This window comes from Oncorhynchus mykiss, chromosome 17, assembly GCF_057628025.1.
Source record: "Oncorhynchus mykiss isolate SJ-2025 chromosome 17, ASM5762802v1, whole genome shotgun sequence".
NCBI lineage: Eukaryota > Metazoa > Chordata > Actinopteri > Salmoniformes > Salmonidae > Oncorhynchus > Oncorhynchus mykiss.
In genome coordinates, this window is record NC_143038.1 from 38,412,895 (window position 1) to 38,426,454 (window position 13,560).

General features: G+C 44.0%; 1 protein-coding gene across 41 annotated transcripts in view; it reads right to left on the reverse strand.

Moving 5' to 3' along the window:
* celf4 (CUGBP, Elav-like family member 4) overlaps positions 1 to 13,560 on the reverse strand; it is a 101,938-nt gene that overhangs the window by 378 nt on the left and 88,000 nt on the right. For 2 of the 41 annotated variants that reach the window (XM_090205505.1, XM_090205504.1), the window contains exons 5-13: positions 11,067 to 11,146; positions 10,692 to 10,832; positions 10,387 to 10,528; positions 10,009 to 10,161; positions 7,268 to 7,372; positions 6,358 to 6,420; positions 6,055 to 6,135; positions 4,823 to 4,966; positions 1,920 to 2,113 (exon numbers count right to left, since the gene is read on the reverse strand). In XM_090205505.1, the coding sequence (XP_090061631.1) occupies positions 1,986 to 2,113; positions 4,823 to 4,966; positions 6,055 to 6,135; positions 6,358 to 6,420; positions 7,268 to 7,372; positions 10,009 to 10,161; positions 10,387 to 10,528; positions 10,692 to 10,832; positions 11,067 to 11,146 (1,037 nt within the window). In that variant the 3' untranslated portion in view covers positions 1,920 to 1,985. Of the gene's footprint in view, positions 1 to 1,919; positions 2,114 to 4,822; positions 4,967 to 6,054; positions 6,136 to 6,339; positions 6,421 to 7,267; positions 7,373 to 10,008; positions 10,162 to 10,386; positions 10,529 to 10,691; positions 10,833 to 11,045; positions 11,147 to 13,560 lie in introns of all 41 variants that reach the window. The other 39 variants (XM_036950187.2, XM_090205506.1, XM_090205512.1 and 36 more) reach the window with 25 other exon arrangements.

A 13,560-nucleotide genomic window follows, 5' to 3' on the forward strand; every position in this document is an offset into this window, starting at 1 on the left:
GAAAGTAAGAATATGGTCCTTTATTCATTGCTAACAATAAAATCACATTGATCTATTTGCCCTAGCAAAACATATTTTTACATAGTCAAATACAATATATTCTTATTTGTGTGTGTGTATATACAGTGCCTTGCGAAAGTATTCGTCCCCCTTGAACTTTGCGACCTTTTGCCACATTTCAGGCTTCAAACATAAAGATATAAAACTGTATTTTTTTGTGAAGAATCAACAAGTGGGACACAATCATGAAGTGGAACGACATTTATTGGATATTTCAAACTTTTTTAACAAATCAAAAACTGAAAAATTGGGCGTGCAAAATTATTCAGCCCCTTTACTTTCAGTGCAGCAAACTCTCTCCAGAAGTTCAGTGAGGATCTCTGAATGATCCAATGTTGACCTAAATGACTAATGATGATAAATACAATCCACCTGTGTGTAATCAAGTCTCCGTATAAATGCACCTGCACTGTGATAGTCTCAGAGGTCCGTTAAAAGCGCAGAGAGCATCATGAAGAACAAGGAACAAACCAGGCAGGTCCGAGATACTGTTGTGAAGAAGTTTAAAGCTGGATTTGGATACAAAAAGATTTCCCAAGCTTTAAACATCCCAAGGAGCACTGTGCAAGCGATAATATTGAAATGGAAGGAGTATCAGACCACTGCAAATCTACCAAGACCTGGCCATCCCTCTAAACTTTCAGCTCATACAAGGAGAAGACTGATCAGAGATGCAGCCAAGAGGCCCATGATCACTCTGGATGAACTGCAGAGATCTACAGCTGAGGTGGGAGACTCTGTCCATAGGACAACAATCAGTCGTATATTGCACAAATCTGGCCTTTAGGGAAGAGTGGCAAGAAGAAAGCCATTTCTTAAAGATATCCATAAAAAGTGTCGTTTAAAGTTTGACACAAGCCACCTGGGAGACACACCAAACATGTGGAAGAAGGTGCTCTGGTCAGATGAAACCAAAATTGAACTTTTTGGCAACAATGCAAAACGTTATGTTTGGCGTAAAAGCAACACAGCTCATCACCCTGAACACACCATCCCCACTGTCAAACATGGTGGTGACAGCATCATGGTTTGGGCCTGCTTTTCTTCAGCAGGGACAGGGAAGATGGTTAAAATTGATGGGAATCTGGATGGAGCCAAATACAGGACCATTCTGGAAGAAAACCTGATGGAGTCTGCAAAAGACCTGAGACTGGGACGGAGATTTGTCTTCCAACAAGACAATGATCCAAAACATAAAGCAAAATCTACAATGGAATGGTTCAAAAATAAACATATCCAGGTGTTAGAATGGCCAAGTCAAAGTCCAGACCTGAATCCAATCGAGAATCTGTGGAAAGAACTGAAAACTGCTGTTCACAAATGCTCTCCATCCAACCTCACTGAGCTCGAGCTGTTTTGCAAGGAGGAATGGGAAAAAATGTCAGTCTCTCGATGTGCAAAACTGATAGAGACATACCCCAAGCGACTTACAGCTGTAATCGCAGCAAAAGGTGGCACTACAAAGTATTAACTTAAGGGGGCTGAATAATTTTGCACGCCCATTTTTTCAGTTTTTGATTTGTTAAAAAAGTTTGATATCCAATAAATGTCGTTCCACTTCATGATTGTGTCCCACTTGTTGTTGATTCTTCGCAAAAAAATACAGTTTTATATCTTTGTTTGAAGCCTGAAATGTGGCAAAAGGTCGCAAAGTTCAAGGGGGCCGAATACTTTCGCAAGGCACTGTATATATATACTTATACATACATCAACAAATATAAATATATACACATGTAATTAAATAAATACATTAAACTATATATATATACAGAATAGAAATATGTGTGTGTTAAACATCTTTTCTATAATTTAGGGGTCTAATTGCAGGTCAAATCAAATCAAATCAAATGACTCCTCACCTGTGTTGCCCTGTGTGCAGTGACTGCCATATCCCTCAGGGCAGGGGTGGCTGATAAGGGGAGGGGCTAGTAAGGGCGGTTGGCGTCCTTCGGCCTCTTGAGCTGCACCTTGAGTCTCTTCATGCCGATCTGAAAGCCGTTCATTGACTGGATGGCAGCATGGGCACTACCTGGGTTATCGAAGCTCACAAACCCTGGGGGATGGGCCGCACAAAGAGCGAGAGAAAAATGGAAAGAGAAGAAGATGGAAATATCGTGGAAGAGAGAGAGAGGGGACGAGGTTAGGTAAGTGCAAGACCAAAGAGAGGACAGTATGAGTGACAGTTGAAGTTTTATGAAAGGAAAGCGTGAGATGGAAGGAAAACAAGATACAGGCAAGGGTAAGGATGAGGGGAGGGATATGAGAAAAGTTACTTCAGATTTCAAGTCGGTGACAGACAGTTCAACATGATTCTTACATTTTCCCACATTTGCAACACACAAAGAATACACTGACTTAAATTAATACTTAATCATACTGTTATCTATAAAGCACATTTCCTGCCATAGCCATTCAGTTTATAACGCTTTAAAAACACATGCCGTAACACTTCACTTCAATTGCAGTTCTCTTATAATATTATCGCGTGGACATCTTAACACATAATGCATGTTAAAGTACATTAGACACAGTTTGACACGTCAAATGCCCACATCAATAACAAGCCTAACAACATGCAATAGAAATACAACACCAGGTCACTCAAATCAAGGGTAGAAACCATAGAATTAGAACAGACCGAACAGACACCACTCGTCAAAACGACACAAATATTTGTCGGACTCTCAATAACCCAAAATAACATCACCTAGAGGGTGCAAGAATAAATACCATTTGAATTCTGCCTCTGTTAAAAGGCCCATGAAAGTTATTCATAAATATTACTATGTTATACCCAATTATACTATTTTGATTCCGGATATTGTAAATCTATGGTAAAGACTACTTCTCAATGAAAGATATGAACTAGTCCTGTCATGATTATCACCATAGAGGGAGTGTTTATGGGTTAACACTTTACTAGTGCTCTGCATCATATATATGTCATAAGCCTGTCATTAGCATTTGACATCTCTTATAAGCAGTCATTATACGTCTGTTTATGCTGCAATACATTCCTGGTAGCAGTGATATGCCAATTAACCATGGCAGTTACACTTTCTATGGATACCTTCTTCATAATGCATTATAAAGCATTTTGCATATCTCATAAGGCTTTATGTATATATATATGCCTATAAAGCATTATGAAGAGGGTATTCATAGGAAGTGTTACGACCATGCTTATTTCTCAGCTAGCTGATGTACTAGTCTAAATTATTAGAGCCATGTCATGTATCATATTGTAGCAACCTTAAAGGGTAGGAAGTTACACAGTGTGTTCAAAGACTTAATAACTTAGTTATAGTCATGATCTGGCTACCTATAACTGCAAACATAGTTAAGTTTTGGAGTTTTAACATTTTTACCATTTGGCAACTTATTTTCAGATATCTTCTAAACTACCCACAAGCACTATTTCTCAACATCATGTGGAGAATCTACTCTGCGTTAGCAAGCTCGAGGTGGCTAACGTTAGCCATTAGCTATGCAGACTGAGTGTTGGCAGTGGTGAGCTACAATCCACCAATCACGAAGAGGTGTGGTGTAAACAACCAATCAGATTCCCCACATGCGGGGGATTCCTGTTTTTGGTGAAATATGCTACTAGAGTTTTTCAACCTTAGTTTAGTACTAGTGTGCTACAGTAGCTGACTGACTGCTGTTGTGATAATTTCCATCTGCCTGGAACCTTCCTCCAATCTCTGTCTTAATCTTGACTCTTCCCTCGTCTCCTGTGCCTATTCCTGCCTCTGGATTATAGCCTCTGGAATCAATCTATTTTGGATTTACCTCAATATATCCCCATTGGATTAGCTGACTCTCCCTCGGCCGGTGAAACGGCCTCTCCTTCTGAACCTCCTCTCTCCTTGACTCTTCTTTGGTAGCTAACTCAGCCATCAATATGTAAGTCTCCGCTCTCTCTACTTTATACCTGCTGTCTTTTATGTTGTGTTGTGTTCTGTGTTCTGTGGGTTTCCTGCCTGTTCTCGACTAGTTGGTGTTGTTATCTGTCTTACTACTCAGCTTTGTCGACCGTGGAGGTTGGCTAGCCAGGCTAGTTAGCTGGCTAGGCTAGCTAGCAGGCTAAAATAATAACCTTTATCTGGCTGGCTTGCTGGCTGGCTAAAATAACTGCATTTACCGGTAACATTATTTGATAACTGGTTAGATGGGGTTATGTTTTTAAAAACCTTGGTTTACTTTAATGTAGCTGTTAGCAAGGTGTTGATATCAACTGGCTGACTCATGCAGTGCTAATGTAACGTTACCAGGCTGGTAGGGTTATTGTTGGCAGGCTAATTGGCTAGCAACCTGGTAAGCTGATTTGTAAAAATGTATTCATAAAGTATTTGCTTGTAAGGCGGCTGGATCCTCCATATTATGCCACACCACGCAAAAACATTCACTACAATATGTTGTCATAACAATATGTTGTCATAACCTGACATAAAACATTATGACAACTTAAAACATTGGATCTGTCATACTATTGAGAGTGAGGACCTCTTCATGATGCAGTTACAGGTGTTACCCACCGCGACATGCATTACATTTATCTGTAACAGAAGACCCACAAGGCACATTCACCCCCCATCCCACCCGCCAGGGCCCCCAATTTTCAAGCAACTCCGGAATTTAATGTTCAATGTTTTCAAAAAGGTTGCGTCTGCGGTAAAGAAAGTAATTAGTGAAAGAATAATAATAAGGATAATAATGAAGAATAAATCATCTTTACAGGTGTTTTATCATTTTTACCCACCAAAGCATTTACTTTGGTTTGTCGCCCGATCCACAAACACTTTGGAGGAGATGACATTACCGAAAGGCAGGAACATCTGCATCAGCTCGCCATCCCCAAACTCCTGAGGGAGGTGGTAGATGAACAGGTTACAGCCCTCCGGCCCTGCACAGAGAGAGAGGAGAGAGAGGAAGGGTGGGATGGGGGAAGAGGAATGAGTGGGAGAGTGGGAGGGTATGGGGAGAGATTGAGAGAGGGGTAGGAGGAGAGGGAAGGGGTAGAGAGGGAGAGAGCGAGAGATGAAAGGGGTGGGAACGAGGCGGAAGAACGGGACAGGGTGGGACAGGGAGAGTGGGGGAGAGAGAGTGTGTGTGGGGTGAAAGCAAAGGAGTGATACAGGTGGTGGTATAGAGGGGGAAGGCAAGAGAGAAACAAAAGGAAGGAAGAGTTTTCGGACCAACCAACAGGATGAAGCAACTGAACTGACACACAACATCTGAGATCAGAAAGAATATGTAGAACAATTTCTGATCTCAGATGATGGCTGTGTCTCAAATGGCAACCCATTCCCTATACAGTGCACTACTTTTGACCAGGGCACTACTTTGTTTCATAGGGCTCTGGTCAAAAGTTGTGCACTGTGAAGGGAATAGCGTGACATTTGGGATGCATTTTTAATGCCCATACATTTCATCTACACTCCACAGGGGGGAGCCAGAGTCCCAAGCCTGAGTCATCAAGCACACAGGTCAATGAGTTCTCCCTCCACGGCTGATTCTAGCCAGTCTACCGGTGTGCTTCTCTGTCTCACTTGTTTTCTCTGGCTTTCTTCCAGGGCAAAAATGAACTGTTAAATGCAGTGGGTGGCTGTCCTATTGCCTCTGAATATAGAACACTGTCTATTTCCCAACGATTCTACACGTTGAATCACCACCAGCAGGTGATCTACTGCAGACGTCGAGTTATGGTATGTCCTTTCCTTGTGTCCTTTCCTAGGTTGATGACTGCTCTTCACATCAGTGTGGATGAAGGAAAGAACACAAGGAAAGGAAGCTATTGAGGTGCACACCTCATATAAAATTGAGGCAGATTAGCATGGAAATGCAGGTATGTCAGGCAATGCTTATTAACGCACTATGAAAGACTGGTCATTTACTAGCAATGTAGACAAGCAAAACATACCAGCCACTTTAACACAGAATTCTATAAGATTGGTATAGGCCAGGGCTGGCGTATGTGTGTGTATGCCTCACCTTCTCTCTGTTGTTGTGGGATGATGGGAGGAGGCTGGGGAAAGGCCTGGCTGATCTGGCCATATGCAGCAGGGTAGGCTGCTAAGACACACACACAAGCAGATCAGATAACACTCAAAGGCTGGAGAGCGCATGCACACACACCTACACCCACTCTCACTCTATGCACAGAAATATGTACACAAACACACACCAATTGATTAAATAACAGGCTCAGACACCTACATATCACATTATGTATGTACGCACGCATGCACGCACGGACGCACGCACACACACACATACCATGTGAAACTGACAGACCTGCATACTGCTGGACTCCTGTGTAAGCCTGCTGTAAGTGGTCTGCTGCAGTGGGACTCTGAGCTGTTGAGTCGGAGAGAGAGAGGAAGAGAGAGAGGCGGTGGAGAAAGCGAGAAATAGAGAGAGAGGACGAGAAGAGCAGGAAAAAAACAGTAAGGATGGGAAGAGGCAATAAAAAAGGAGGGAAATAGACAGGGGGAGAGATATAAAGTGGTTAGAGAGAGACTAAGAATACTAGTAAAACGAGGAATTTGAACTTAACTCCTCCCGTCTCTCACCATGTCCCCTCGAACGACTGAGCAAAAAGGACGGCGTCTGAGACTGACTACATTTCTACACACACACACACACACACACACACACACACACACACACACACACACCAGTTTGAATGGGCAGATTGAGCACTGAAGCACACCAAGGACAATGTAGATCCACCACCTCCACACAAAACTCCTGGCTTTCCTCCCCCAAAACCACAGGCATTACAGCACATCCCTGTGTGGTGCACATTTTTGGACCAAACAACATTACAGATACAGTACACAGACACTTGGAAACATTACAGCTAAATAATAACCAACACCAATACCATGCTCCTACACACACCACACACTCGTCACAACCACGCTGTCACACACATGCATGGAAACACACCCACATTTCCATCATGAAGCACCATACATACAAACACACACACACACAATCATTATACAGCACACATGCGCAAACACACTCTCACACACATACCATACCACACTACCATCACCACCAAAACCATATGACCACACCAACCAATTAACACTAAGATTTAACAGGATCATTCTGATTGAAATAATTGGGGGAAGGGCAGGCAGAATGGGTACCATTCTGATAGAAAGAAAGGGGAGAGGACAGGGGTAATGGGTACCTTCAGAGAGAGAAGAGAGGAAGCAGCCACCCTGAACCCCAAAACAACTCCGATGAGCCAAGCTGTTTTTTTCAGAGTCCTCTCTAAAAACCACCTCCTGCAACACTGGAAAGAGATTGGAGAAAGAAGCATTTCCTCCCCTCTTCACAAACCCAAGGAAGTCGACACACGTACTGGCTAACATTGGAATATGACACATTGGTGCATACCATACATAAGCAACCTTTTATAGTTTATAACCTTTTCTAAACACCTTTCTTACCATTCATAACACAGCTGTTTGTTTAATTGTCATTTTTCAAGACCCGTCGACTACACAAACAAGTTTTTCTACAGAGCCAGCCCTCCTGACAAGAATCCGTCATCAAGCCCCTCTGAAAGGATGGGAAGTAATTGGAGCAAAATGGACCTCCTGCACAAATTACCCTCAGTCACAGATTTGCTCCAAAGCCACATCCTCTTTACACGTAAGTAGTTACAATGGCATTTGGGGACTCAGGTCTATTAGAACTTACCTGGTGTTCTACCCAGACTCATATTTATCAATGTTACATTAAATGAGTAAAATTGGGGAATATATTATGTAAGATATATGATATACTGTCATCTCTGGATCTACCAGCATACCACCCTGCATCCCACTGCTGGCTTGCCTTTGAAGCTAAGCAGGGTTGGCCCCTGGATGGGAGACCAGATGCTGCTGGAAGTGGTGTTGGAGGGCCAATAGGAGGCACTCTTTCCTCTGATCTAAAATAATAATAATATATACAGTGGGGAGAACAAGTATTTGATACACTGCCAATTTTGCAGGTTTTCCTACTTACAAAGCATGTAGAGGTCTGTAATTTTTATCATATGTACACTTCAACTGTGAGAGACGGAATCTAAATCACAAATCCATAAAATCACATTGTATGATTTTTAAGTAATTAATTTGCATTTTATTGCATGACATTAGTATTTGATCACCTACCAACCAGTAAGAATTCCAGCTCTCACAGACCTGTTAGTTTTTCTTTAAGAAGCCCTCCTGTTCCCCACTCATTACCTGTATTAACTGCACCTGTTTGAACTCATTACCTGTATAAAAGACACCTGTCCACACACTCAATCAAACAGACTCCAACCTCTCCACAATGGCCAAGCCCAGAGAGCTGTGTAAGGACATCAGGGATAAAATTGTAGATCTGCACAAGGCTGGGATGGGCTACAGGACAATAGGCAAGCAGCTTGGTGAGAAGGCAACAACTGTTGGCGCAATTATTAGAAAATGTAAGAAGTTCAAGATGACGGTCAATCACCCTCGGTCTGGGGCTCCATGCAAGATCTCACCTCGTGGGGCATCAACGATCATGAGGAAGGTGAGGAGTCAGCCCAGAACTACACGGCAGGACATGGTCAATGACCTGAAGAGAGCTGGGACCACAGTCTCAAAGAAAACCATTAGTAACACACTACACCGTCATGGATTAAAATCCTGCAGCGCACGCAAGGTCCCCCTGCTCAAGCCAGCGCATGTCCAGGCCCGTCTGAAGTTTGCCAATGACCATCTGGATGATCCAGAGGAGGAATGGGAGAAGGTCATGTGGTCTGATGAGACAAAAATATAGATTTTTGGTCTAAACTCCACTCGCCGTTTTTGGAGAAAGAAGAAGAATGAGTACAACCCCAAGAACACCATCCCAACCGTGAAGCATGGAGGTGGAAACATCATTCTTTGAGGATGCTTTTCTGCAAAGGGGACAGGACGACTGCACCGTATTGAGGGGAGGATGGATGGGGCCATGTATCGTGAGATCTTGGCCAACAACCTCCTTCCCTCAGTAAGAGCATTGAAGATGGGTCGTGGCTGGGTCTTCCAGCATGACAACGACCTGAAACACACAGCCAGGGCAACTAAGGAGTGGCTCCGTAAGAAGCATCTCAAGGTCCTGGAGTGGCCTAGCCAGTCTCCAGACCTGAACCAAATAGAAAATCTTTGGAGGGAGCTGAAAGTCCATATTGCCCAGCGACAGCCCTGAAACCTGAAGGATCTGGAGAAGGTCTGTATGATAGGAGTGGGTCAAAATCCCTGCTGCAGTGTGTGCAAACCTGGTCAAGAACTACAGGAAATGTATGATCTCTGTAATTGCAAACAAAGGTTTCTGTACCAAATATTAAGTTATGCTTTTCTGATGTATCAAATACTTATGTCATGCAATAAAATGTAAATGAATTACTTAAAAATCATACAATGTGATTTTCTGGATTTTTGTTTTAGATTCCGTCTCTCACAGTTGAAGTGTCCCTATGATAACAATTACAGACCTCTACATGCTTTGTAAGTAGGAAAACTTGCAAAACCGGCAGTGTATCAAATACTTCATCCCTAGTTTTAGCTAATTCATCTCCTCTCCCCTGTAACTATTCCCCAGGATGTTGCTATAAATGAGAATGTGTTCTCAGTCAACTTAACTGGTAAAAAAAACATGAAAACCATTCTATCCATCTACTGTATGTAGATCATTGGGTGTTCTCTGTGTGCCTTATGGCGAGTGTGTTTCACGCAGGTAGTGAGTGTGTGTTATATTGTCTCTATATATCCTTAAGCAAGTGTATGTTGTGCTGAATCCAGAGCAGACTAGGTGAACAATCTGTCAATGTACCCTTGAGCAAGGCACTTAACCCTAATTGCTCCTGTAAGTTGCTTTGGATAAGAGCGTCTTCTAAATGACTAATATGGGTGGTTGTGGGAGGCTCACCAGGATAGGGGTGTATCCCGTTGGTGTACACAGCTTCGGCAGGGGGCTGCCCGTTAGCCTGAGGGGGCGGCATTCCATTGAAACCATTCACACTGATGGGCGAGGGGATACTGGTCACCGTGGGGCCGCCGATACCAGGGGGGGTACTGCCACCTGGCAGATAGCGATGACGAAAGAGAGAGAGAGATGAGCAGGTGACATTGCTCGTTGTCAGGCCAGTTAACTGGCAGAGTTTGGTCTGATAACTGAGAGTGTTTTATACTAACATCTAAGGGAGATTTATCTTACAACTAAGTCCAGGACCCCGCCCAAGCTGATAATGTCCTAACATGGTTGCCTTACATGTGGAGAAGTTGAACCCTTGAATGCTGCCCTCACCTGAGGTGGGGGTCATGTGCCCTCCTGGGAGTCCGTTGATGGTGGCCATGTGCTGCATCTGTGCGGCGGCGAAGGCTGCCATAGGGCTGAGGTAGCCCCCCTGACCTACTGATGCCATCAACGCTGCCTGCTGCTGCTGCACCTGCATGGGGAGAGAGGGATCCAGGGGAAAGGAGGGAGATGTGAGAGAGTGTGACTTTATTTTGTCAAGTTTCGTCTGCACTGTTTTTGTGCTTCAGCTCATACCCTACTTTGTACGTGCGTGTGTGTGTGGGCGTACTTGCGTGTGTCTGTGTGTGTTCTACCTGTGCGTAGGCCCCGTAGGCCCCAAACTGCAGGGCCATGGGGTTGAAGATGCCCATCTGACCAGCCATCTGCTGCATGCGCCGGATGGTACGCTCCTTATCCGTGTCAGCAAACTTCACCACCAGACTTGAGGACGCACCCTGTCACACACACACACACACAACACACACACACACACACACACACACACACACACACACACACACACACACACACACACACACACACACACACACACACACACACACACACACACACACACACACACACAGAGAGCAAGAGAGAAGAGGAGTACATGTGTTAACACATACAAACATACACTACCAAGGACACACACTAGCTGATACACTCACCATATTGAATACTGAACTCACAGGCATTGTCTGGCTGCCGTGTAGCGCACTGATAGCTGCCTGAGCTTCAGCGTGAGAGGAATACTTTACGAACGCACAACCTGAGAGAGAGAGAGAAGCAGAGAGAGAGACAGGGCAGAGAGGGAGAGAGAAACACACAGAGAGAGATAAACAGAGGAAAACAGAGAGAGTGAGGAGAGAGAGAGAAAAGGCAATCAGTCAGACAGTCTGTCACTATCCACATAATTTAAACCCTCTTCCATAAGGAGTTGACTGAGGAAGCCCAATGATAATTATTTCACTTACAGTACTATCGATGAAACTCAGTGATGAATCTGAATGATCAAGCTCAGTGATTATTGGGCGTCCCCATCGTTCCCATTCAACTCACTGACAGAGTTCCCTGATGAGGCTTATTGATGAATGTGAATGATAAAGCGTACAGTATTCATTGGGCTTAGTTGCAATGAAGCATATTGATTAGTGTAAGCCCGCTGATGAACAACATGAAGTAAAGCAATGAAGCGGCACTGACCAACCTAATGAGGTTTACCACTAAAGCCTGCCAATGAAGAGCACTGATGAAGGGTGTAAGGTGAAGTTGCCCCTAGACGCTGATCTTGGGTCAGTTTAGTATTTTCTTGGTGCATTGGTACCGCTTGCCGTGTGGTAACAGAGAGAACTGTCTATGACTTGGGTGGCTGGAGTCTTTGACATTTTTAGGGCCTTCATCTAACACCGCCTGGTATAGAGGTCCTGGATGGCAGGGAGCTCGGCCCCAGTGATGTACTGGGCCGTACGTAGTAACATCTGTAGCGTCTTGCGGTTGGATGCCAAGCATGTGCCATACCAGGTGATGATGCAGCCAGTGAAAATGCTCTCAATGGTGCAGCTGTAAAACTTTTTGAGGATTTGAGGGCCTATGCAAAAATCTTTTCAGCCCCCTGAGGGGGAAGAAGTGTTGTCGTGCCCTCTTCACGACTGTGTTGGCATGTGTGTACCATGATATATCCTTAGTGTCACAAGTTACGGATTAAATTGAATATAAGAAACAACTGCAGCTATCACAAACAGTGTTGTCGATCAGAGTCTTAAAAACAGGCAAGGACACTAACTCCCCTAACTTTAATATCTTTTGAAGCATGTTCGAGGATGAAGGGGCATTATGGGAAAAATATTGTTTCCCCATCTCAGTTCTAGCCTTAGGTACAGACAAGGACAGCAGCGACTGTGAACGAAGACTGTATTGAGTGACTGATCTGGTCAGTAAGGAACAGAGATACAAAAGGAGTTGTCCCATCAGTGCTTTGTACACAAAAAGTGTACCAGTGCTTTAGCCTCCTGTTGGAGAGAGAAGTCCATTGCACAGTGATATGTAAGTGATCTAGCATTTGTAATAAATCTTAAAATACCATGTGTCCGGAGTTGTAAGGTATTTGCTGAGGCCTGCATAGACAATATCCCCATAATCCAGCACTGATTAAAAAAACTCTGGTGATTTGAACAAGATCCTTTCTGACTTACATTGAAAAGTGAGATTTGTTCCTAAAATAGAATCCCAATTTCCAATTCAGCTTCTGAGTAAAATTATTAATGTGCTGTTTAGAATTCAGCTTTTCATCTAACCAAATCACAAGATGTGGTAGGTGGTGACCCTATCAATTTGCTGGCCTTTTATAGTTCAAATCTGCAAGTGACTCCATCTGTTTACTTTCAGGGAAGAGAAAACCATACATTTTGTTTTCCTTGCATTAAGCACAAGTTTCAATTCGAATAGCTGCCTTTTTTCGTGGTATCCAATTGTTAGTAGTTCATATCTTGTCTCATCGCTACAACTCCTGTACGGGCTCGGGAGAGACGAAGGTCAAGAGCCATGCGTCCTCCGAAACAAAACCCTACCAAGTCGCACTGCTTCGTAACACAGCGCGCATCCAACCTGGAAGCCAGCCGCACCAATGTGTCGGAGGAAACACCGTGCACCCGGTGACCTGGTCAGCGTGTACTGCGCCCGGCCCACCACAGGAGTCGCTAGTGCGCGATGAGACAAGGATATCCAAACCCTCCCTAACCCGGATGATGCTAGGCCAATTGTGCGTCGCCCCATGGACCTCCCGGTCGTGGCCAGCTGCGACAGAGCCTAGGCTCGAACCCAGAGTCTCTGGTCGCACAGCTAGCACTGCGATGCAGTGCCTTAGACCACTGCGCCTCCTGGGAGGCCGAATAGCTGCCTTTTGAATAACATCAAAAGCCAACTGTAAGTCTTGAAAAGTCTTCTCAATTTTAAATGCTCTAGAATAAATAATTGTGTCATCGGCATACAGATGAGGATTTTCAGGGTCAACAGACTTCCCTATATCATGTATATACAGTGTAAAAAGGATCGGACCTAAAATTGAGCCCTGGGGAACTCCTTTTGTAAGCCTTCAAAACTCAGATTTCATACCCTTCTGTTCTACATACTGTGTTCTGTTAGAAAGGTCGTTTTGGAACCAATCCACTGCATCAACACTTAAAC